At 39.0% G+C, this 23,887-nt stretch overlaps 3 protein-coding genes across 6 annotated transcripts; 1 reads left to right on the forward strand and 2 right to left on the reverse strand.

The window, feature by feature from the left end:
- Positions 1–512: 512 nt before the first annotated feature.
- gghl (gamma-glutamyl hydrolase like) lies at positions 513–7,573 on the reverse strand. Of its 3 annotated transcripts, none has more exons than XM_035907308.2 (10): positions 7,544–7,573; positions 6,796–6,994; positions 6,539–6,653; positions 6,115–6,165; positions 5,939–6,023; positions 5,343–5,481; positions 3,972–4,078; positions 3,498–3,591; positions 3,270–3,407; positions 513–994 (listed from the first exon to the last, which is right to left on the reverse strand). In XM_035907308.2, the coding sequence occupies exons 2-10, from the start codon at positions 6,911–6,913 to the stop codon at positions 876–878; spliced, it is 966 nt and encodes a 321-aa protein (XP_035763201.2). In that variant the 5' UTR covers positions 6,914–6,994; positions 7,544–7,573; the 3' UTR covers positions 513–875. The 3 variants fall into 3 exon arrangements, with proteins under 3 accessions (XP_035763201.2, XP_006789926.2, XP_087705353.1); XM_006789863.3 differs by having other exon boundaries at positions 6,796–6,971; positions 7,544–7,572; XM_087849227.1 differs by lacking the exon at positions 7,544–7,573 and having other exon boundaries at positions 6,796–7,452.
- A 1,903-nt stretch (positions 7,574–9,476) lies between these two features.
- Positions 9,477–14,504, reverse strand: nmrk1 (nicotinamide riboside kinase 1). 2 transcript variants are annotated; one of them, XM_006789864.3, is made up of 8 exons: positions 14,368–14,504; positions 12,251–12,341; positions 12,122–12,170; positions 11,156–11,324; positions 10,721–10,792; positions 10,494–10,600; positions 10,282–10,365; positions 9,477–9,920 (listed from the first exon to the last, which is right to left on the reverse strand). In XM_006789864.3, the coding sequence occupies exons 1-8, from the start codon at positions 14,394–14,396 to the stop codon at positions 9,910–9,912; spliced, it is 612 nt and encodes a 203-aa protein (XP_006789927.1). In that variant the 5' UTR covers positions 14,397–14,504; the 3' UTR covers positions 9,477–9,909. The 2 variants fall into 2 exon arrangements, with proteins under 2 accessions (XP_006789927.1, XP_006789928.1); XM_006789865.3 differs by having other exon boundaries at positions 14,372–14,476.
- Positions 14,505–14,814: 310 nt separating this feature from the next.
- Positions 14,815–23,299, forward strand: ostf1 (osteoclast stimulating factor 1). The gene is made up of 10 exons (XM_006789866.3): positions 14,815–15,086; positions 18,277–18,323; positions 19,702–19,752; positions 20,036–20,099; positions 20,244–20,297; positions 20,541–20,648; positions 20,876–20,925; positions 21,205–21,283; positions 21,947–22,045; positions 22,455–23,299. The coding sequence occupies exons 1-10, from the start codon at positions 15,053–15,055 to the stop codon at positions 22,511–22,513; spliced, it is 645 nt and encodes a 214-aa protein (XP_006789929.1). The 5' UTR covers positions 14,815–15,052; the 3' UTR covers positions 22,514–23,299.
- The last annotated feature ends 588 nt before the right edge of the window (positions 23,300–23,887 follow it).

The following is a 23,887-nucleotide window of genomic DNA, read 5'->3' on the forward strand; positions in this document are numbered from 1 at the left end:
GCTCGATTTCCCTGCTCCCGCCCCCTCTCCGGCAGACTGACGTCCGGGGAGACCAATGGCGAGGCCGGTTGATCCGCGCTGTGATGTGACGGGCTGGTGTGTTTCCTGTAGCTCATTAACGTCTGCAGCTTACTGATGCATGTATGTGTTACAGCAAGGGGTCTGGTTCACTGTAGCTCACGAGCCAATCACCAGTGTGGCATAACAACCTGTATATTAACGCACACACACTCACACACCTCTAAATGTCACGTCTTTAATAGATTCACAGTGCCCCCCAAAGGTACTGGAACAGCCAGTCTAATTAATGTGTTTTTCTGTGCGCTGAAGATGTTTGAGAGCTTTTATTTCCATTTTTTTTGCATTACACACATCATAAATGTGTTACCTCCTATGCTGAAGAGCAAAGGAGGTAACAAATTTATGATTCCCATGTTTGTCATAAGAAATTACGCTTAATTATTAAGTAGAACTGGAAGATATTTTTCACTTGGCCTTAAAATAAATTTAAAAAAAAAACGCCACACACATTAAAAAATTGTTTAAATGACAACCAAGTACAAAAGACGTGGACCTAGTTCTCCTAAAATCTATCCTGATGTTCTACTTCAAACACAGTCACACTTCACTATGATAAACGAGCACATTAATGTGTTATTTTTCCCATTAAAGTAATAGTTCTGCATCGGTAATGCCATAATTGCCAGCAAAAATACTTCCTTAGTGAAATACAAATATACACTGAATCAGCACAAAGGTTTAAACAGCGCTTTTGATTATCTGGGATTAAAACCAGCAGACTTCGCGAGCGTCCTACAGACACTAGAGCATATAAACATTTACATGTGCAGAGATCATTCAGCTGCAGGAGTAGCTCAGAAGAAGTAGACCTGCTCATATGATGTGATGTTTGCAACATAGACAGGTGAGTAGTTGTAAATCAGTGAGGATTCCTCTTCTGCAGGACTGTCAAAGTGATGTAAACTTCTCCTTGCTAAACAAAGCAGAGCAGACATACATGTGGTTAGGTTACGTTAGAATAAAATAGCTTAATGGAGGAATTTGATAGATCGGCATATATATAAGCTTTAATGGTAATATTTTTTGGTGCTGGTCTGTTCTGCTCTTATGTGGTTCATGTACAAATCCTGTGTACATTTTAGCCGTTTATCATGGACTGATGGAATTTTGAACATTTAGTTTTAGACCTGCGGTCATGTGAAAATCCTGTGAAAAACTAAGTATACGTTTACTTCTTTAATAGCAATTAATCAATCTCACTTGCTAAAATAATCGACAGCAAGTAACGATTTTATAGACCCCTTCTATACAAGCAGAAATTTTGACAGTTTGCAAGTCTGGAGCGTTTAGGTGTGTGCCATAGTTTTCCCAGAAGAGGACATCCCAGCAAATTCACTTCAAGTGCAATACTCAGAAATTTAAAGAAACAAAACAAACAAGAGCCAAAACAAGACATCTCATACTTGGGCCTTAGTAACCACGTTAAATGCTACAATGCATGAGAGTTTACTGATGGATACAAATATAGCTTGTTTGGAAGGGCTGCCAAGACAAAGCGACATGTTTCCTAAAAAGAACACGGCAGCACAGTTTAGGTTTGCAAAGATGCATCTGAACAAACTGCAAGATTTCTGGAACAAAGTTCTTTGGAAAGCCAAGACCAAAGTAGAGATGTTTGGGCATTATGCTAAGTGCCATGTTTGGAGAAAACCAAGCAAATGCAAATGAGCACTAACCCCTCACACCACCTGCCAAGCACAATGGTGGAGGGTAATTATTTGTGCTCTTTTTCCAGTCACAGGACCTGCATGCCTTGCAGTCACCAAGTTAACCATGAACTCCAAATAGTAGTGATGCTCCATCACTGCATCTCACTGGGTGTTAGCTCGCTCTGCGGTAAGTAGTATCACTTCCCGTTCCTGTTACAGCGCAGTGGGGCCTTTGTAGCCTTTCTACTTAGCCAATTTAATCGAAAGCGTCTAAATTCATAGTGTAATCTTCACATGCTTTATTCAAAATTGTTGGGACAACGATCCCAAGCACAGCAGCAAACCTGCAACAGAATGGCTAAAAAAAAAGAAAACGAAAGAATCAAGGTGTTGCAACGGCTCAAATTCCAGACCTCAACCTTAGTGAAATCCTGTCACGGGAAACTAAAGGAGCCGTGCATAAACAATTGTCTGCAATCTTTAATGAACTGAAGCACTGCTGTAAAGAACAGAGGGCCCAAATTCCCCCACAGTGACATGACAGACCGATAAAGTCACACAAAAGGATTACTTAATCTATTGCCACTAAAAGTGGTTCTGCAAGCTACGAGTTTACACAGCACTGCATGGAGTCCTGTGAAGTTGTTTTTTTTTCCCCACGTCTGCAAGTGAAACTGATCAAAACAGGGCAATAAATATACCCACAGTTCTAGCACGCTGTTTTATATAAGGTTTGCATCACTGATGCTGATTAGTTAAGTTGGTTTCACCAGGAAATAGCGGTCACCACAAAGGAAGCAAAAAAATAAATAAAAATAAAAGATTAAAAAAAACAACACACACACACACACACACACACACACACACACACACACACAGTCTTCATTGTCTTCAGCACTCAGTTTCACTTCACTACAAAGAAGTTTTTTTTATTACCACTCATTTTTTTTTCCTCTGTGTTTTTGGTTATGCCAGTAAAATTACTATGGCATCCAATAATTTCATAAATGATTATTTTCAGCATTAGGCACAGGGCTCACTAGAGCACGGCAAGCCTTCTTGCTACAGTGAGTTTCTGATTGTTTGGTCAGAGACATTCATACTAGTGGCCTACTGGAAGTGATTTTGTAGGACAACAGCAGCGCTCATCCTGTTCGTTTCAAAAAGGAGCAGATACCAGTCCTGGTGATGGGTTAGGACCTTCTATAGCTCTGTCCAACTCCTTTTGGTCATTGTACACGCTGCTGTGTTATCCTGGAGGTGTTGGACTACCTGTGCAACCTATGTAGGGTCCATGTATCACCTTATGCTACCAGAAGTGACATTGACCCTAGCTGAATGCAAAACTAGCTGAATGCATCTGTTGATTTCATGTAACACCAATGCAACTGAAAACTGATTAACAACTCCCCCTGCTTCTTATTCGACTAGATTAATATCCCAGTTTAATTGGGTTGATACTATACTCTGATTAAAAAGTGTTCCTTTAATTTTGTTGAGCAGTGTATGTTTTTTGATAATGCATGCTTGTCATGTTACCTTCATTGACAAAAAATTCAGCTAGCAGCGACGATAACTGCACAGCGTGACGGGAGTGAGGGAAGTTCAGCTTTCTGTACCACTGAAAACGATTCACCTCCGGGTGCCACTGAACTCCGTAGAAAGGATATCTTTTACCTGTCATAACAAAACAATATATCTCTTGGTACAGTGCTGTTTCATGGAAATCCTTCAGCTTCCCAAATAAAAAAAAATAAACCTTGTAACCTTCGAAAGTTGACACAAAGTGAGCTCCGTTCTTAGCGATGTTTGTTGACAAGATGGTGAAGAAACTCTGTAGCATCTCATTTTCCTGGAAGTCCTGTGAGAACATTCGTCATTTTAGCAGTTATCATTTAAGTGTCTCTATTTGTTATTATTTTAACTCTCCTTCCTGTATGCAATACTCAGAACTGTTTGGATTTATTAGAAGAATTCGCATTTGGGCTTCATTTCTACTAATGCTTTGTTTAATGTCTGCTCAAATGACGACAACTCTTTTCATGGCAGACAAATTCATTCTGAATGCAGATTAAAAGACATCTGTATAGTAGATCTGTTAAACCCCTGCTGAAACAAAGGCTCCTAACTGTGATCATTGGCTGGGGTTTTATTTCTCCAAACAATAACTATTCAAAACCTAACAGAGGAAGTAAAACTTTCTGTTTGGCGACACTGGTCAGAAGGAGGCTTATGCTGTACCTGTATTGTAATTCCATAGTTGTGAAAATTGCCAGTCAGAGGTTCCTGGGTCAAAGCATTGATGAGCTCATCTGGGAAAGTATTGAACATCCGGCTGGAATGCGCCTCTGCACGCAACACATTTGATTAAGTCCACTTATAAAATTGAACACATTTAACACAAAAGAAGAAAAAAACATCTGAATAGATAGCGCCCAGCAGACTGTTCACAAAGCTGAGGGATCTAGGACACAACAGCTGTCTGTGTGCATGGGTGTTGGACTTCCTCACTGGCAGAACTCAGGTTGTGAGGGTGGGTAGGTGCGTCTCCGACAGCATCACCATCAACACAGGAGCGCCACAGGGCTGTGTACTCTCGCCACTGCTCTACTCCCTCTACACTTCAGACTGTGTGGCCACTCTTGGCTCCAATACAATTATGAAGTTTGCTGACGACACAGTGGTGTTGGGTGCCATCTCCAATAACAATGAGGCGGCCTACATGGATGAAGTGAAGAATCTGGCATCGTGGTGCCGGGACAACCAAGTGCAGCTGAATGTCTGCAAGACCAAGGAGCTGGTGGTGGACTTCAGAAGGAGTAAGCACAGAGACCACAAGCCCATTATCATCAACGGGGCTCCAGTGGAGACGGTATAGTCCTTCAAGTACCTCAGTATCCACATCTCCTCAGATCTGACATGATCTGCCCACATTCAGGTCCAGTCCTAAAAGGCTAGGCAGCGCCTGCACCACCTACGACAACTGAGGAAGTTCAGGGTCTCTCTAGGGATCCTCAGGACTTTCTATGCAGGTGCTGTGGAGAGCATCCTCACACAGAACATCACATCCTGGTATGGGAACAGCTGTGTCAAGGACAAAAAAGCTCTTCAGAGAGCGTACAGCAGAACGCTGCTGCAGGACTGCTCTCTCCTCCCTTCAGGACATCTATACCAGGAGATGCTGCTCTAGAGCAGCTCAGATACTGAAGGACCCGTTGCACGCCAGCAATAAACTGTTCCAGCTTCTGTAATCAGGCAGAAGGTTCCACACCATCCGGGCAAGAACAGAGGCTCAAGAGGAGCTTCTTAGGGTAAGAGTAAAGTTAGGGTCAAAGAATTACAACAACAATCTCATCCAAAGAGCACATCACATATATGCAGAAAGAGCATTTAAAGTTGGGGCCAAAAATCCCTCAGATTTTGTAACTTGCCTCTAAGCGTTTTGTTCAGGCACTCTTCTGCAAAAAATTTCTAACCACTGAAGAAAAAAAAAAAGTTCCCGCTAGCTTGCTTGCATGCATACATACAAAAACACATTCCTCCTGTTAATTCAAAGAGTAAAAAAAATAAAAATAACACAGATTCACATAAAGACAGCAACCAAGCACGAACCTGTGGTTAAGTTGAGGGGCAATGCTAAGTTCTCAGCTGGGGTTTTTGTCAGGAGATTTTCACCAGCCACCAGCACAGTGAGTAGCTGCAATCCCATGCATGTGCCCCAAATAGGGAAGTAGTCCCCGGCGTCATTAGCCTGAAAGTCACAAGAAGTTGGAAATGTAATTTTTCTGCACCAAGAGCAGGAAACCAAAACAAAAATTTACGCTAACGTACAAAATGTTGCTAATTTTTTTCTTTTTTTTCCTTTTGTAATCAACAGTAGCTTAAATGTCCTGCAGATGTAGGGCAAGTGTACGTCACATTAACAACAAACTAGTCTTGATCTTAAACAATGTTCTCGGTGCAAAGATTAACCTCAAACTATTAATTGATTGAAGTTAACATTAATTTTGTAGAGCAGAATTTCAAAATGCCAAGTGTAAGTGTTCAAATATTGTTCAATAAGAAGCCCTTATTTTTCTTTGCTATTAAGCATTGGAAACCTTCAGGACAGGTACAAGATCTTCCCCTAAGAGGAGTTCATTTCTGCACAAACGAGACAGGCTTTTGAAGCAGAAAACAATAAACAGAGAATGATGTTCTGTACTAACCGCCAGAGCGAGCCTGTAAAAAATCTTCGCCACCCGGGCAAAGTCTGAAGTCTCCAAATCTGCAGCTCCCCCAATGAAAATCAACCTGAACCAACATGGCAAATAAAACTTAGTGTAATCTATTTAGACACAAATTTCAGTTACCAACAAATTTAAATCAATATACAGTAGCTCACCCGTTTATCTTCCTGAAAATGTTCTCATATTCAGATGCAGTCAGAGTTAATCTGTGCAGGGAAACAAAAAACAATGAGTGTTGTACTATTTTCCATTGTTCAGACTACACAATGGTGAGCTCACACAGGGGGTCAACTTCTTCTTCCACAAAATGTCAGCAACAATGGAAACATTAGGCGAGTTAACATTCACCTAATGTTGAACGCTGATGCAAAGTCACCAAGCTCCAATGACTCAAAATGAGTTTGCTCAAAGAAACCCTCTCTCTGTTTTTAAATATGCAGATTTAAAGAGACTGTTGTTTTGAGTGAGGTTTAATAGGCATAATGAGCTCTAAATACACAGAGTTCTTTCCTTTTCATTGGAGCCAACAGAACAGACTTCTTTAAAAGCTCATCTTTACTCTTAAATGACTCAACCCACCTTATAGGCATCACTCTGCTGCCCCCAGACTCGATGTATTTCACGTAAGAGGAAGGTATGTAAGTCCTCCCAAATGGTTTCATAATTTCATCTGTAACAACCTGAGTTAAAACACCTGTGGAACAAAAATCACAGCAGCTCTGATTGAACAGTCAACAGTGACACAGCTACAGAAGTGATTCGCTCTGCTTTCTAAAGACATGTATCTCTGTGAGTGAAATACCAAATATAAAGTCCTGATGGTGTATTTTACTCACCTATCACAGATCTGTCATTCACAGCCTCGTTGCTGAGTTTAGTCGGCATAGCTCTGCTGCAGCAGAAGCAGCAGGCAAAAAACAAGCACAGATAGGTCGAAACTCCTGTGTTAAACATGTTTTTTGGTCACCAGCTTAGTTCAGCAGAGAAGTCTTCTTTTACAAAACTGTCAGAGCTGTGGATAATGAAAGCAGCCGACTTATATAAGTCGTGTTAGAACAGGATATAGTCAGTTCAGGGAAGTGAGGAATGCCCAGATTTACATGTGACAACTCCTGTACCGCACATGCCGGTCAAGCAACATGACTGCTGAGGTAAACATAAAGGTTTTGCTGACAGCGCGGAGTTTTTGGCAACATTTTTGATCATTGAGTTTATTGGAAATTACGTAGCCTCATTGGTTTGTGCTGAGGTTTATAGTAGAGGTCATGTGACCACTATAGCAGCCAGCTGCAGTTTCATGCATGGATAAAAACTGCTGTCAGACAAGTTTCTGTTCCAAAGTTAAAGTTTAAAAAGTTTAAAGGTGTTGCAGTCAAATTTTTCCAATAGTGCTGTTTAAATACAAGTTCCTCATAAGAGACCAAAATAACAATCCCCATGCATGACTGTTGCAACTTTTCTAATGCTTTATGTTAAAAGTGGCAAAAACAACTGATTTTGTAACTAATACAGTTGATTCACAGATTGTGTAACACATGTTTGTTTGTTTTTTAACTTCAACCACTGATGAACACACATTCCTACCTTAAATTATGCAGACAGATGGCTTATGGTTTAGGAAGAGGGTAAAAAAAAAAAAGCAATTGGTGCTCCAAGGGTTTCTAATACAGCCCGCCCAAATTCTTGCGGGCATAAGGAAACGCTGACATGAAGGCTGCTTGTGTAAATGGAAAAATTCAACATTCGGTTTAGGCAAACACATGTTATGCAACAATAAGATGTTATTGTAACCACCGAAGCTTAACATGTATTTAAATACCATACATAACGTTTATGTAAAATGTCACTTAATGCTTTACTTTCATATTTTAAATGGACTAACCTGAATCAACAGGAAGGATTTGAGTCACCGAAACAACTGTGCACCATTTGAGCACTCCAGCCTTTCCACTCATGGAGGATTGTTTGCATCCAGGGCTTTCTGCCAAATGGGCAAAAGTACAACAACAACTCCAAAAAAAGGCATAGTTTGGTATAAACTGGACTCCGTGAGCAGAATCAAGCAGATGTTTGCACGTCTTCATTAGAAAACGGAAAAGCAGGTTCTTGTGAGTGACTAGTTGCTTAACTGAGTTAACAGCCATGCTACTGGGAGCTCTGTCAGACAGGAGAATGACTATTAGTGGAGTACCAGGTAAGTTTATTTATTTTATTTATTCTGCATTTGTAATTGATTGCAGTCCAACATAAAAAGATGGCTTGCAGTTGCAGGTAGTAAATAAGAAAAACTGCCTGGAGGTGCTCACAGTCCACAGGAGTGTTTGTATTGTTGTTCAAAGGTTTCCTGGCAGCTAGAGGAGGAGCAGAAAATACAGGTTATACAAGGTAAGTGCAGGAAATTACTCAAAACCAAGGAGGCCTGACGGTCACCATGTCAGGAATATCTGAGAACTGTGGCAGCCAACAGTCAAGCTCTTGATTACGCCATAGAAAACAGCTGGGGGAACGACAACATAAGAGGGAAAGTGCTGGCCCAGCTATTCCACCTGAGGCTAAGAACAGAGGTTAACAAATAATAAAAAATAAATAAATAGAAGTAAACCATGACAAAATCAGGATGCTATAAGATGTAAATAAAAACTGACCCCCCCCCCCCCCCCTCAAAGGTAAACTGAACATCAAGAGATTTTTGTTTCTAAAAAAAAAAAAGCTTATCAAGTTATCTTCCTGTTACTAAATGTAAGGTATATATGTAAGGCAATACTTTCCTCAAAGACGATAAAGAAATTGTGAAACATGATATTGTGTTGCCTGTTAGTCATGTCAACAAGTCACCCCTGATGGAAGCAAGCTTGTCAGATTTTGCTCTAGTATCTGTTGTCAGATCTGAAGACTCTTCATATCATTCAAAAGGTCTGAAGGGACGTTGTTACCTGGAAAATATTTCTCCCTGTTAATGTATCCCATCAACAGATTGTCCAGGTATTCCTCATCAGTGTCATTCCAAATGTCACCATAGACATTTTTTTCCAGATTTGTCACACCAATGACAACTCTCTTTAGTGACAATGGCATAACCAGATCAAAACATGTTTTGGTGTCACTTATTCTTGTCACAGAAAACCTTGCAATCCCAGGGGTCATTTTGATGACATTTGTAGCAGTTGCCCTGCCATATAAGCCACAAGGTACTGGACTCCAAGAGATGGTACCGCTTTTGAATTTGTGTGTTACAGGAAGAGCAGCTTCAGGCCCCATGACCGCCTCATAAGACCTCATATCATTGTCCTCTTCAGAAACCGGCTCGTCCATATTTCTGTTTTGTGTCCTCTGCCTTTAGCAGAGCAAAATCTAAATTTAAATACAAATTTAAAAGGCCCTTTTATGTATTTAAAACCTAAAAACAAGTCGGTGCTGACCCCTACACAAGAGGAAGGTTAATCTGTCTCCAGTATATTCAGTTCAGTCGTCAGATAATAACGAATTATGATAAATGATACACAGACATCAGATAACATTTAGTGTTTCTGTTAAGCTGCTTTAATGGATGTACACTTAACAATTTATTTTACAGAACATATTAGAAAAAACAAACTTTAAAAATTTCCTCACAGGATGCAGAGATCGAGTAAGAAAATGGAGTTAAAACCAAACTTAAGCTTACACATACCGATACGATTATTGGATTAGTAAACTGCAAGTCCTCAAACATCACATTTATATGTCCCACAGTGTTTGTCTTTTCAAAATACTGTACATTTATGGTAAAGACATTTGCTTCAGTCTCCAGGCAGATAACTTCAGATGCTACAGCTCGTTTATTCCAGGATATTCGCACAGCTTAATTTGGTCCTTTCAGTCACACATTAGTCTAATTAAGAGTGGTCCTAACATCCATGGGAGCAGTGATCTTCATCTTCAAATGGCAAATAAATAATACTCTGGTCAATTCAGTTTTTCTCTGAAAAGAAAATAGACAAAATGGTACAAACTTAAACTTAAATAATAAATATTTATTTATTATTCAAATTATAAATTGGCACAGTTAGGTCCTCGTGCTTTTGCTGGCTTATACAGAAAGCACTTCATATGATTCTTAATTTTAGAAATGATTTAAAACTAAAATTATTTAACTAAAAAAGTCTGGAAAACTTGTTTTTCAGAATAAGGAACAATCATGCATACCTGACACTGATTTTTGTGATCAGATGGTTTTCTTATTGTATACAGTATAATCACAAATAAAACGTAGTAATCTAGTTTTAAAGTAGATAATATATTTCAAACAAAATAGCAAAACAATATCAAGCAGACAGACTTACCTCTGAGTCTTTGTATTTCCTGACAAATATCTTTATACACAGCTGCCAGCAGCTCTTCTTTTGGCTTCAAACCATCCAGAAATACTGGGGAAAAAAATGCCACATTAAAAAAAAAACACATCAGTGTCATTTATTTTATTATTCAGTGATAGTGCAGTTTGTTTGTTTTGTTTAATAATATTTTGCTCTAATCATCACACATGCATTTTTACCAAATTCTGATGTGTCGCTCTCGATCTCTTCTCGGTTTTTCAGGTACATTGGCCACACGTATCCGTCGAAGTAGCCGGGAGGATCAGGAGGTGTGTACACTCTTAAACTGTTGAAGACAGAAAGTAACACAGTTACTTTCTTTTTTTGCATTAAGCAATACAACAGAATAAAAGTGCACAAATAATGTCAAGAACTTCATACAAATACTCGATAATCAAATAAATACCTTCGTCTCCTCTTGCAGGCATCATAAGGTATTTCCATGAAATATTTTTTGTCAAACAGTTCATCCAGAGGCCTGGAAGGGTAAAACATAATAAACCAGTAGAAATCGCCATCAGATAAACACAATTCACAAATTCTTCAGTATAAATTATTATTTCTATTTATATCTGTCAGTTTTTTTCTAGAAACAATAATACATTAATGAATGCTATATCTTTGCCTAACATTTAACGTAAGGCTCAATAATTGCCCCAAGTGATTTAAAAAAAAAAATAGAATTTCATAAAAACTGACATGAACGGCAAATTCCAGTATTATAAACAAAGTATTTAGTTACTTTCCAAAACATAAAGTCCTGTAAATCTTAAGATTTAATTTGCTAAATTTATAACTGAAACACACATGATGTCCTTTTATTTAATCCTCATTTGTGTACCTGTAGTTGAAAATGAGGAAGCCTTCCACTATGAGCACGAACACCTGATTATAGACTGATGGTTCTATAAGCTGGGTCTCCAGGCCTTGCTGTCTGAGGAACGACTCGGGATCTCTTCGCCAGGAGTCAACGTCCCTCATCATCATCTGCATGTGCATAGCCTCGAGGACTTAAATAGACCAGTGAGCATGACTTTCTTTCACATTTAAAATGAAAAAAATTAAATAACTGAATAAATATTGCAGTCAGCCAACTATTGTTTGGATACTTCTCCTTTATTTTCTGCTATTGTGACATTTTTATATCTTTCAGACTGTTGATTGACAAAAAGTGATTTTTAAGGTGTCACATTTTTAACATTTAATTTTAATTTGATTGCAATGAATGGAGAAGAAAATCAGTGATACCCCACATTACAATACATTACAATACCCTGTATTTCTTTTTTAAAATGCTTAGAAATGCTTATTGTAGTCAACCAACCACGTTTCTATATTTTACATACATTTTAATGCAATTTTTAAACATGATTTCTTAATGTCCTTACACTATTTTTCACAGTTATTGACCCTAATAGTGGTGCATATTAACATTTTCAGACTTTAAAAACTTCTCCAGTTTGCAAAAACTTGGGAACTCGTATAAAAAAAATACCACAGGTCATATTTTCAGATGGACAGATGAACTACAAATTCTGTAGTGATCATAAGTCTGGATATCAAAGATGAATGTAGCCACCAAGTCTGAAATGTGAAGCTGAAGGACAAATGCCCTAAAACCTGCAACCTTTCTACTGTCCAGTAGGGGGCGATTTTTCTTGCTGCACAAAGAAGTCTAATTGTATAGAGGTCTATGAGAAAAAACAACCTATTTCTAGCTTTTATCACCACAGGTTTTTCCAATAATCCGTCCTAGATAAGTCTTATCTAATATGTTGTAATACAGTGTAAAGCAAATTGTCCTTACTGTCATATTGCTTGAACCCATTGCTGTCCATCGGCACCTCAGAGTCATCCTGAAGAAAGAAGCATATGTGATGCTTGCACCAAGGCTGGAAAAGTAGCAGTATGGCTTGAACACAGCCTCACAGTCTACCTTAAAATATGAATCCTGTGCAATGATGCAGCTGTTGGGTATTTGCTCTTGCAGACTTGTGGCAAGTGTAGTTTTTCCCCCATTGGTCATCCTAAAGGAAAAAGAACACACATTAACTAATGAACATGTACTTTTAACAGTAAATCTACAAAAATAGCCTTGATATTGTTTTTAATGTTTGCCTCTTTCATTTAACTAAACTCTCTGAAATCACAGTCAATACAGAAATGTTTATCTGTAAAATGTCCTGCTCAGCCAGTGTTTCCTTCTATTACCGAAATTACTGCAACTGACAAAGAGGTTTCTTGCCATCCATATGTTCATGAATAAATAACTGAATACGTTTTTTAATTATTCTGATGCTCCTTTTTGTCTCTCCCTTTGTTTTGTCTCTTAATTTCTTTTCCACTTCCTGTTTTATTTGCCTTTCCCATCTCTTATTCCACCTGCACCTTGTCATCACATATGACAGTTTTCCTGCCCTCTTTCTAGTTTCACCTTTGTCTAATCAGCCTTGTGTGTATATACACACACTGGTCACTTTATTAGGTACACCTCCTTAACTGCTTGTGAATATCTAATCGGCCGATCATATGGTAAATGGTAAATGGCCTGTATTTGTATAGCGCTTTACTTAGTCCCTAAGGACCCTAAAGCGCTTTACACTACATTCAGTCATTCACCCATTCACCCACACATTCACACACTGGTGGTGGCAAGCTACATTGTAGCCACAGCTGCCCTGGGGCGCACTGACAGAGGCACATGGCAGCAACTCATTGCATTTATGCATGTAGAGATGATGAAGATGATCTGAAATTAAACCTTGATTGGGGGAAAAAGATGATTTACGTTTAATGTGGCATGGTTGTTCAGCCATGTCTGCTACAGCAGACGTCAGAAAAATTGCACAATACATTTTTAAATGACATTTTTAATTATCTAGCAATTATTTCATGGTACACACTTTAAAGGGTTAAGGTATCCTCATTGCAAATGTTGCTCATTATTTTTATTTATTGTAAAATTAAAAAAGAATAACTGATTATTATGGTGCTATCAGCATCAGTTAGGCCCTAGCTGGTTCTGTTTATTTTTTGTGTGAATGTGTGTGTGAATGGGTGGATGACTGGTTGTGTAAAGCGCTTTGGAGTCCTTAGGGACTAGTAAAGCACTACAAATGCAGGCCATTTATCTGCAACATGTGTTGTCAAATGCAAAATAAATGGTTTAAATTCTTTAAGGAACTTTTTTTTTTTATTTTGAAAAAAGTTGTTAAAATAGTACCAGTTGACATGTTTTTATAACACTCTCAGCTATTTGTATATCAGCCTAAAAATAGATGTAGTTAGGGGTACAGCCAGCATTTGCCCCATATCAAACTACACCCATCCGCAGTTTTGGGTGTGGTCTGAGGTTTAACTAGAAAACTTTAAAATGCAGATTAGTAAAGAATTTCTGCATGCTGTTGGTAATAAATAGGCAGTGCAAAGTTCAGTGCCCCTTCTTTCATCCTTCCATCAGCCTATGTACCATTTTCAGAGGAAGGGTTATCTTAAAACTGCACCTTCTACTGTGGAAGCAGATATTCAAAGCATGGTTTGCAAACCTTTTTTTGGAATATTTAAAATAAGCATTTGCAGACAAGGTTTGCATTGATCATCATTAAACACATAACATTAGATTAATACTAGGAGAACCAATGCAATTATCTGTTGTATTTAAGTTATATTTAAGTAAAAAACCCAGGGAGATTGGGGCTCACGTGTCTAAAGAGTAAACAACTCTTATCAGTGTTTTGACATCACTGCCATATGCAGTGGCTTACTAACACGTGTGCCCTCTGCTGCACTGTGATACATGCATGCTAAACACCACTGGTGAGTAATTTAACATTTAATAAACTAATATATTTTGTTGCCTTTCTTATCTGCCTGTACTTTTGTACTCATATGAGCAATTACCAAAAAGGATTTCACATTAAAAATTAAAATAAATAAATAAAACTTGAGCATGGAAAATATCCTCAAATGTCCCAAAATGACCTAAAAAGAAGTAGGCTGTAAAATTGGTGTTTTGCAAAAGGTTCAAAATTATTAGTGTGTTTAATCACTTACCCACCAATTCCTACAATTAGTGTCTTCATTCCAATTGTCTGCGTCTGCTCGCCGCAAAGCTACCGATTTATAGAACTTGTAATACTAACGTAATTAAGGAGTCACGTGCAAATGTATACACCACGCTGGTAGCTAGTCCTGCGAACGCAACAGTCCTCCCACGTGCTATTCTGGACGCTTACGATTTGCCGTTGGAGCCTCTACGTCACTCACGACCTGCCCATTGAGGGGAAAAAAAATTGTTTGTTTTTTATTCATGTTGTTTTCTCTTCTTTAATCATTTATTACATTTTATACTGATATGTTCGTACTCAAATATTTATTTGCAAAAACATTGTTTCAAAGTGTTACAACTTAAATCTAAACTTGTACAGTTATGAAATAACAATAAAAAAAATGTAAATATATTTATACTTAATATATAGTCTATCATTATAATCTATAATATAATCTATAATTTGTTTGTTGTGAAACGTTGAAAACTTGAAAAAAAGCGCTACATTACATCTAAAAGGCAATCGATTGAGCGAGCCACAGGTTGGCGCATGCGCTGAATAACTTTTCCGCGTACTGAGCCGAACTTCCTCATTGAGGGTGCTAACTGCAGAAAACTCGACAGTCTTGCGACGATTGTGACTGAAACAGCACAGCGCGCTTCTTTTCGCTTTATCCGCCAGCCTCACAAATGTCGAAGCCTCCTCCCAAACCAGCCAAGCCAGGTAAGACCAAAACTACGAGGACATGTTGTTTAAACTTAACCCAAACTTGTGACGTGTTTATACGAGGACAACGCACCTTGTTGGCGTTAAACGGTTAATGGGCGGGCGCTCAACACTCCTCCACGGGCTCGGTTGATTTCTGTTGTTTGTCTGTGAAACCTTGTTTAGCTAATAGAAAGACAGGTCTTAAACTTTAATTGGAAGCCGTGTCGCTTTATCGCTAGCCCTGCCAGGACCGCGTTGGAGTTATTGAAAGCGCTTTCTCGCCATTCAGTACACTGACGGGGCCATCCAGCTCTTACCAGCAGGCCTCTGTCACTTCCCTATTTCCATCACTCATGCAAAGAGAGCACCGCGAGTCAGTGGCTTTGGGTGAATAGATGATAAGTCTGCGTGGTCAGTGACATCAGCTCTACTTCCTCCTTGCTCTGATTATTCTGGTAACCTCTTCCCAAACCTTACTTACCAACGTTAGAGCACGTCATAGCGTTAGCATTTACCTACGCACTGTGTCAGTGCAACAGGTGTACACAAGCAGCCTGTGTAGGAAGGAGAGGCGATATTCAGCTTAATAGGTATCCTTTGTTCAAAGCAATTACACAGATCTCCTGGTGCATGTGTTTGAGGCTAAAAGTGAAACTGTGACTTCTCCCTCAATAAACTTGTAATTTCTATTTATTAAACAAAGTGTAAAATTTCATCCATCATGGTTGTAAGTACAGCATATGTGCACCTGTGATGAAATTTTAAGGCAGCGTGATGAGAGGGAGGCAGAAAATTGTACTTTAATGCGATAAAAAAAACACCTTTTGATTTATTGTTGTAATCATTTTTGAGCATTTCGTTTGTGCCCATGCTGCACTCTACTGCGCTGGTCCACCCATATTGAAATTGGGTGACTATTAATGTTTTTATATGATTTGTAAAACTTTGGGATGTACAGAAAGACATTTAAATGTCCACAATGTCAAATCAAAGCTTTCTAAAGGAAAAAGTCAATTTCTTTACATCTTCTAGTCAATGGTTTCTGCAGTAGTGTTGGCTAATTGCACCTAGTACACTATTCTCATCTTATGAATCAAATGTGGACGCAGGTAAATGCAGGTGTTTGGAGAAAAAAAATCTCCATCTCACAGATGGGGAGAGAAGCATAAAATAACCTTCCTCATGTGTGAAGTTAAAGGTGGTTTATGTCTACGAACATGCTGACACAGCGAACACAGGCGCATCTCTTTACCCGCATGAAACACAATCTTTTGCACTCCTCACAGTCCTTGACGAATCAGTCACGATGCCTCACCTGGCTGTAGGTGAGATCGCCTGTCAGTGACAGGTGGCAGGCCGGTGGGGCTCATGCAGGAGTAACTGATCCATCCTGCTAAATCTATTTTATCCAGATTCAGGATTGGTTTTCTGTAACTTTCCCTTTGGTGGATGTGCTCGGTGGATGTGCTCAGTGTCTGTGCATGAATTGGCTTTGGAGAAAAAAAAAACATTGGCAAGTGTTTGTAGCCATGTGTGACCAAATAGCACCCCGGGGTATGCGTTCAGCTTGAACAAGAGCTAGCATGTTTTCTTTTGGTTTTTTTGGTTGGTTGTTTTTTGCACCCACTTAGCCACATTTTTACAAGAAGGTTATGATTCTGTTTTTAAGGTATGTGCAGTTTAACAGAGGGAGCCCTGTGCAAACTCTGGTTTAGCAGATTAGAAGTTTAGATTACATTGTTAAACTGAGCACTGAACATGACTGAGGGATCACATAACCACCATGACCAGACATGCTTTTTCAGAAGAGCTGCTGCAATAAAGTAAAATGTACAAAAAAAACCCCACATAACTGGAATTCATTAAAAAGCTCACACAGTAATAGATGAAATATATACTGTCATTGCTTTGCTCATGTTAAGGCACAAATTTTCTTCTTTGTTTATTCATTAGATTTCTTTTTATCTTATTGTGTGCCCAGGGTTTAAAATGTAGCAAGAATTTAACTGAGTCAGCACAGGCCCTCAGTATGGGTCTGCAAAGCAGACGTTCTTACTGTGTTTGAACAGAGCTGGACTTGTGCGGCGGCTCAGCCTCCGTCAATCTGAGACACCGATGCAGTGTGTTCACTAAACAGAAATCCTGAGTAACAGCACAGGCAGAGGGGATTTGCAGGGTCCAGCGGTTAGGCCTGTGAAGTAAAGAGATCAGGAACGATGGACTCTAACTGGCCTTAAATGTAAGACGGTGAATCAGTCACCTTTTGTTTAGTTGTGTTGAACACCTTTAACATATAATTTCCTCTGTTAGACAGTTGACACTGTGATAATCTTTCAAGTTCAAGCTGAAAGGATTGATAAAATAACCAAATAAAGGCATGATTGAAGATATCAGATATGCACCAATTGTGGGGGCGGACACATATTTTTTCACTGGGTATATTATTTAAAGCATATTATTAACGTCTGTCTCCAATTTAAAACAAAAAACAGGTGTGTCAAAATTTAAAAGGAAGTCCAAATTACGCTTATCTACCAGTCGATGCAAATCACAGGAAATTCTTAAACTTTGCAGGAGAGCATATTTATCCTGGTTTTGTTAACCAAAACAGGGTCGCTATTTGAGGGCTGAGTGCAACCAGCTCAGTAGTCTGTTTAGTAAACTTTGTGTCTATGTTGTAAACAACACAGCAGACTATATGTAACCTTACGTTAATGCCCAGAAACGTGCAGCTAGTTGAAAATTAAAATGTTTATATCAAGTATTTAAATACGTTTTGAAAGCTTGACCGTGGCTGTTCAAGCTTTTGATGTAGTTTAGCAGTCGACTAAAGCCACAGCATAGTAGCATCTCAGCAGCAGAGCTCAACCTCAAGTTTGAGCTACCAGTGGCCCCGAGTGCAGCTAGGCACAACAACCACTCACACTGTTGATGCTGTTTTTTGTGCCTGTTGTACGTGCTGAAATGTGTCTTTTTGTTTACATAATAGATAACGTCTCACCTTTGATTTGTGCACTTGACAAAAGAGAGTAGTTTACCACATTAGAAGCTGCCTTCTGCACGCTCTCACCTGCATACTCACCGGACTGAAACTAGCTGGGTGTTCTGCAAGGCTTAACCAGGAGTGGTTTCACCTCACTTTTGTTTGTCACAGAGTGCGCACACATATTGTGTCTAACATCTAGTCTGTTTTTGTCTTCACTAGGCCAAGTCAAGGTTTTCAGAGCTTTGTTCACCTTCGACCCACGGACAGTAAGAGTTTTTTCTTTGTTGAGATTGATTCTTTTTCTTTTTACTTTCATAACTTTATTCTGATCATCAATTAATCTTAGTGTTTCTCACAAGGTTAGGATGCTAGGGATGGGGTAATGCCTGAACTGTGTTTCAGCTGGAAATCTACGACATAACCAGAGAATCCTTTTAACCCTATGCCATAACCTGATGTGCACCTCCCAGAAAGTGTAACTACACTTTGAGTAAACACAGCCTGCAATGACTTTGAATGGTGTGGAAGGCTGTGGTGTAGCGTTAAGAGTAGTTTCCAGTTAGTTCGTAAGAGGCAGCTAGAAGAAGATGGTGATGACGCAGGGGAATCAAAACAAAGTCCCAAAATCTGAATATTTGATCATAAAATCTTAATTATACTTAAATATTAGAAGATTTTATTTATACTAATATATCAATACACTCCTCCACTGGTCCTGTCTAGGCTGTCGGCCAAAGCAATCTTAACAGTACTTCAAACCAGTGGCTCTGGTGGGTGGGCATCAGGAAGGGCCAGTCACATTTCAGTAGGAAGTACCATCCCACCACTCTGCATGCTTCCTGCAGCTCAGAGCAGGTGTTTTGAGCAGAAGGACTGCTGTTTCAAGCTGTAGTTCATGATGATGTAGGTGGATTGTATCCATCTTTGTGATAAGATCTCACTGGGGAAGTGGTTAACTGATATCGAGCACCACCACAATAGTAACCTAGACAGGAAGGTAGCAAGTACGTGAAGCTAAATTCGGGAAGGGTGGGGCCAGCTTGTTAGCAATGACTGAACTTTCAAAGTAAGAGCGAAGGGATGACTCACTGGTAAATTAGCATCAGAAGGTGTCATTTTTTTTTTTTAGACTTACTAAGAAAAAATAAATAACCTACTAAACCTACCATAAGAGGTAATTCTGTTCATGTGGGAATAGCAACGTCCACACGAACAGAACAGAATCAGCTCTTTGGGATTTCCTTAAATGAATGATTGCACATGCATCAAGATACCAAACCTTTCCTCCAAGTAAGCGCTATACATGGGAAACACTTTGGCGGAATAAGTCTAAACCACTGAATTTCAAACTGAGTTACCAGTTGCTTTCATGTTTTTCATGTGTTGGTCTAGATTTGGTTGCAGAAAAAAAGAGGGGCGGCTGCTTAAAATACAACACAAATCTGATATTAGTGTTGAGGTCAGAGAAGTGTGAATGCCACATCCTGGGTCACTGATGGTTATAAATGGCCTGTACTTGTATAGAGCTTTACTTAGTCCCTAAGGGCCCCAAAGGCTTCACACTACATTCAGTCATTCACCCATTCACACACACACATTCACACACCGGTTATCAACTTGTAACAGTGTCTTTTTGTTTTCTAGCCAGATGAGTTATATTTCGAAGAAGGAGACATCTTGTACATCTCTGACACAGTAAGTGGAAACCCTAGAAGCTACATCATGTAACAGCCATCTTTTATTCCACAGTTTTGTTTCCCATAGAGTTTTAATTTAACTTAAGTTTTTCTTCCTCTTTCTGTGGAATCATAATCTTGCTTTCTTTGCATTTTTTGCCTTCCTTTTGTGTTATTATTTTTCCATTTTTACACCTCCCCCCACTTCAGTGTTGTATTGAAGCAGATTAACTTATTGCTTCATTTAGTTTTTAATTTATTTTGGTCATTTCTTTCTTAACAAATACTTCTTTATTACTCAGAGTGACACTAACTGGTGGAAAGGGACATGTAGAGGAAGAACAGGATTAATTCCAAGTAACTATGGTGAGTACACATCTTAATTTCACAGTTAAATAGCAGATATATTAATGAGTACAGTACTATGCGGTGTAGCTCGTACAAAAACGATAGTTCTGTCCCTTAAGTTAATTTTCCATGATGCACTGATGCCCTTGTTTTGTTTTTCAGTGGCTGAGCAGGCAGAGTCTATCGACAATCCGATGCATGAGGCAGCCAAACGAGGTAGATGTCAATATTTCTACTAGTCTTTATTTGTTGCTCTTAATTCTTGATTGAGGTGTGGCTGCATTTAGATACAGGAGGGTTTTTTTTTTAATCCTAAGACAGTTCTCTTTTGTCTGTCTGTGTAACTGTTATGACAGTGTTTCTGTTCCTGCTGAAAACCTGTACCACTGTTTACATTATTAGTAAAGTTCTCCATTTGACTCTGTGTGTTCGTTGTGTACATACTGGTTATTTAAACAGGCAATCTGAGCTGGCTGAGAGAATGTTTGGACAATAAAGTTGGAATAAACGGGCTGGATAAGGCTGGAAACACTGCCCTCTACTGGGGATGCCATGGAGGACATAAAGGTAAGAGTAAAGTAGTTTTTTGATGTCAGAGATTATGGATCAGCTACTTATTACATTTCAGAAATCTTAAATGTTGACAGACACATACACACATACACAGGGAGCTCTGTTTCCAGTGAAAAGTTAAATACAAGAAAATAGGAACTTGTTCTTTGCCCTCCATTGTTTCTCCATTACTGTTAGGTAACATTTAACATGAAATCTCTTCTCTTGTATTTCTGTACCAGATGTGGTGGAGCTTTTGCTCACCCAGCCCAATGTGGAGCTCAACCAGCAGGTGAGGCAGGTTTAAAGTCACATTCAGAAATCAGAATTCAGAAGGTTTGGAAGGAGTGTCAACAGTTTAATGTGTGTAAAGAAACTGATGTTATTCAATGCCCAGTTTATCATGCTAGAAAAACAGAGAAGAAACTGTTGTGGACAAAAAATTGATCAACAAAAAGTTCAGTGTGATGATGTCTGTTATGATTTCATAAACCTTGTGTGGTTTGGGTGAAAGTAGATGCTTGATGCTTGTCAGGGTGTTTGCCAGTAACAATCATGTTTTGTGTTTCAGAATAAACTCGGAGATACCCCACTGCACGCTGCCTCCTGGAAGGGTTATTCTGACATAGTGGAAATGCTGCTTAACAAGAGTGAGTATACGTCCATGCCGCTTTTTTATGTTTAAAAGAATACATTGGTCAGCAGGGTCATCTTTGCTGTTTTGCTAGAAACTCTGCAGGGATGGAGGGAAAGAAATCTCCTGAAATATTTTATGAAACTCTGAGATGGGAGCGTGCGGCTTCAGTTTGAGTAGACAATAAGTGACTGTGATGCACACATTAAAACAAAGTTTTTCATGAAAACAGGTTTCATCTTTATCAGTTTTCATTGGCTGTTGTATATTCTATGTACAAATTACACGTAAAGAAAAAAAAATGCTGCCTGACATTAAAATATACATGGGTAGTTCAAGACAAGGAAACTGCCGTCAAAGTACTGACATTATAGAAACATAACTAAAATTACACATCCTGTTGGGCTGATTTAAAAAAAAAAAAAAAAAAAAGTAGATCTTACCACTTGAAGGGAGGTAATGTGGTATTATTGAAGAAAAAGCCTGCATTTCCTGTTAAATCTACACCGAGGATCTGGTTTACTCATACTCAGAATTCTTCAGTTTGTTTAACAAATAACGTCTTTTTAATCCAAGCAAAGGTGGGTGGCAAGATAGACTTTCAAGTTAAAAGAAAAATTCTAGCTGCAGACCAGTCTGGATGTCAGGTGAAAATTTATGTTACTTATGTTTGTTTCAGATGCGAGAATAGACATCAGGAATAACGAGAACAAGTTGGCTGTGGACATGGCCACGAATGCCCAGTGTGCGTCGCTTATCAAAAGGAGGCAGGGAGGCCGTAAGTAAAGCTGCCGTTACGGAGCAGCCACACAGCATAACCCACACACACTCACACAATCTCACATTCACACAGTCCCAGAAACTCTCTCTGCTCAGTCAGTGTAAGTTCAGCACGTACCACAAGAGTCCCTTGTTGTAGTTACTGAGCTGATCACAGGAAAACTGAACTACAGTCAAGTAAAAAAAAGTACACCCTCTTGTAATGACAATAATAATAACGAGTGAAAGCAGCACATAACATATTACATCATGCCACCATTTATTTAACAAAAATGAAGCCAAAAATTTTTTTCCCCCATTCGTCAGTTGAGGAAAGACATGAAGTGTACAGAGATGATGCAGTTACACATATTATGTAAAAATACTGGAGTATGTTTGTCATTAACTATCCGTTTCCTGTGTTGCAGAAACCACCCGCACACACAGCAATGCTGAAGAGTATTTGGACGATGAGGACTCGGACTGAGCTGGCCCCATTAAACCATTGCCTCTGTCTTCCATTGGGTTTGGGGGTCGTGATCCTTGCAGAGTTTTATTACAGGACCTAAAGTGGAATTGCTGTGTAACTGTAACTTCATTTTAGTTCAGTTATTTTGTTCAAACACCTCACTCCTCTGCCCTCAGCCTCACTTCAGTGTGAGTCTCAGAGCTTTGAATTAGTGTGTTTTACAGTTGACCTGCTTTTTCTACCCCGAGTGGATTTCCACACGTGGGGGATTTGTCTTGGAGGATCGATTGTGCACTGTGGGCTGAAGGGCAGAGTATATGCAGTAGCGGAAAAGGGACCAAAACTCTTAGAAACACATTCCAAACATACAGCTTATGTTTAACCTATTAAAGTGCCAATGCAGATTAAACATTGATCTGGTGTGTTTCTACTTAAGTTTTTCAAGCTCCACTTAAATTGCTGAACTACAAACATGACCAGAAGGAATTGGAAACACATTATCACAACTACAAACCTTTATGTACATTAGGAAGACTATTAAACATGTATTTAGCTCCAACGTTTCCCCCCCTAATAGATTTCCCCACGTATATTCTCAACACTTAAATTATGCATGCAACCGATGTGCATAAATGGGCTTAATGTGGCGGAGTATGTGTAAGCATCTCATCTAGCAGTAAACTCACTTGTTGAACTCTATACTGCTTGTGTTTTTATAACATTTCCACCACCGTTAAGAGCCTGCTTTCAGCTCACTGTAATTAAAAATAATATTCCTCATGTAAACTAAACATTACTCTGAACTCTTTCAAGCTTTTGATTTCCATCTTGTGAGCATATTTCTGGTTTTATTGCTGCTTTCCAACAGATTGAGGGGGGAAAAGTGCCTTAAATGTAAATTCGTGCGAGTGTTTGCGGTTGTTTTTCTCTTCTTCAGTGTGAACATGTTTGTCTTCAGAGATTATGAATTTCGTAAGAGGACTGTTCAGGATTTCTGTCTGCTCTTTCGTCAATCTCAAATAAAGATTTTTTTTTTTAACTTATAATGTACACTGAATGTATATTTTTGAAAGCAAATAGAGAAATGTGTCTTGACAGAAGCAGTGCAGTGGGATTATACACTTACTGACCACTTTATTGGGTACACGTGTTCAGCTTTAACACAGATATCAAATCCTTCAATCACATGGCAGCAACTCTATGCATGTAGACATGGTCTGCATTCACACTGAGTATCACAATGGGGAAGAAACTTTGAATGTGGCTCAATCATGCAGTTTGGAAAAGTGTGGGGGATAATTTATTGGCCTATCACCAACTGAGCATCATTTAAACACTACAGCCTGCCTAAGTATTATTATTAATAAATTGTTGAACCTGTCTTCTGATGGT

This window comes from Neolamprologus brichardi, chromosome 12 (genome assembly GCF_056152115.1).
Source record: "Neolamprologus brichardi isolate AB-2024 chromosome 12, ASM5615211v1, whole genome shotgun sequence".
NCBI classification, from domain to species: Eukaryota; Metazoa; Chordata; class Actinopteri; order Cichliformes; family Cichlidae; genus Neolamprologus; species Neolamprologus brichardi.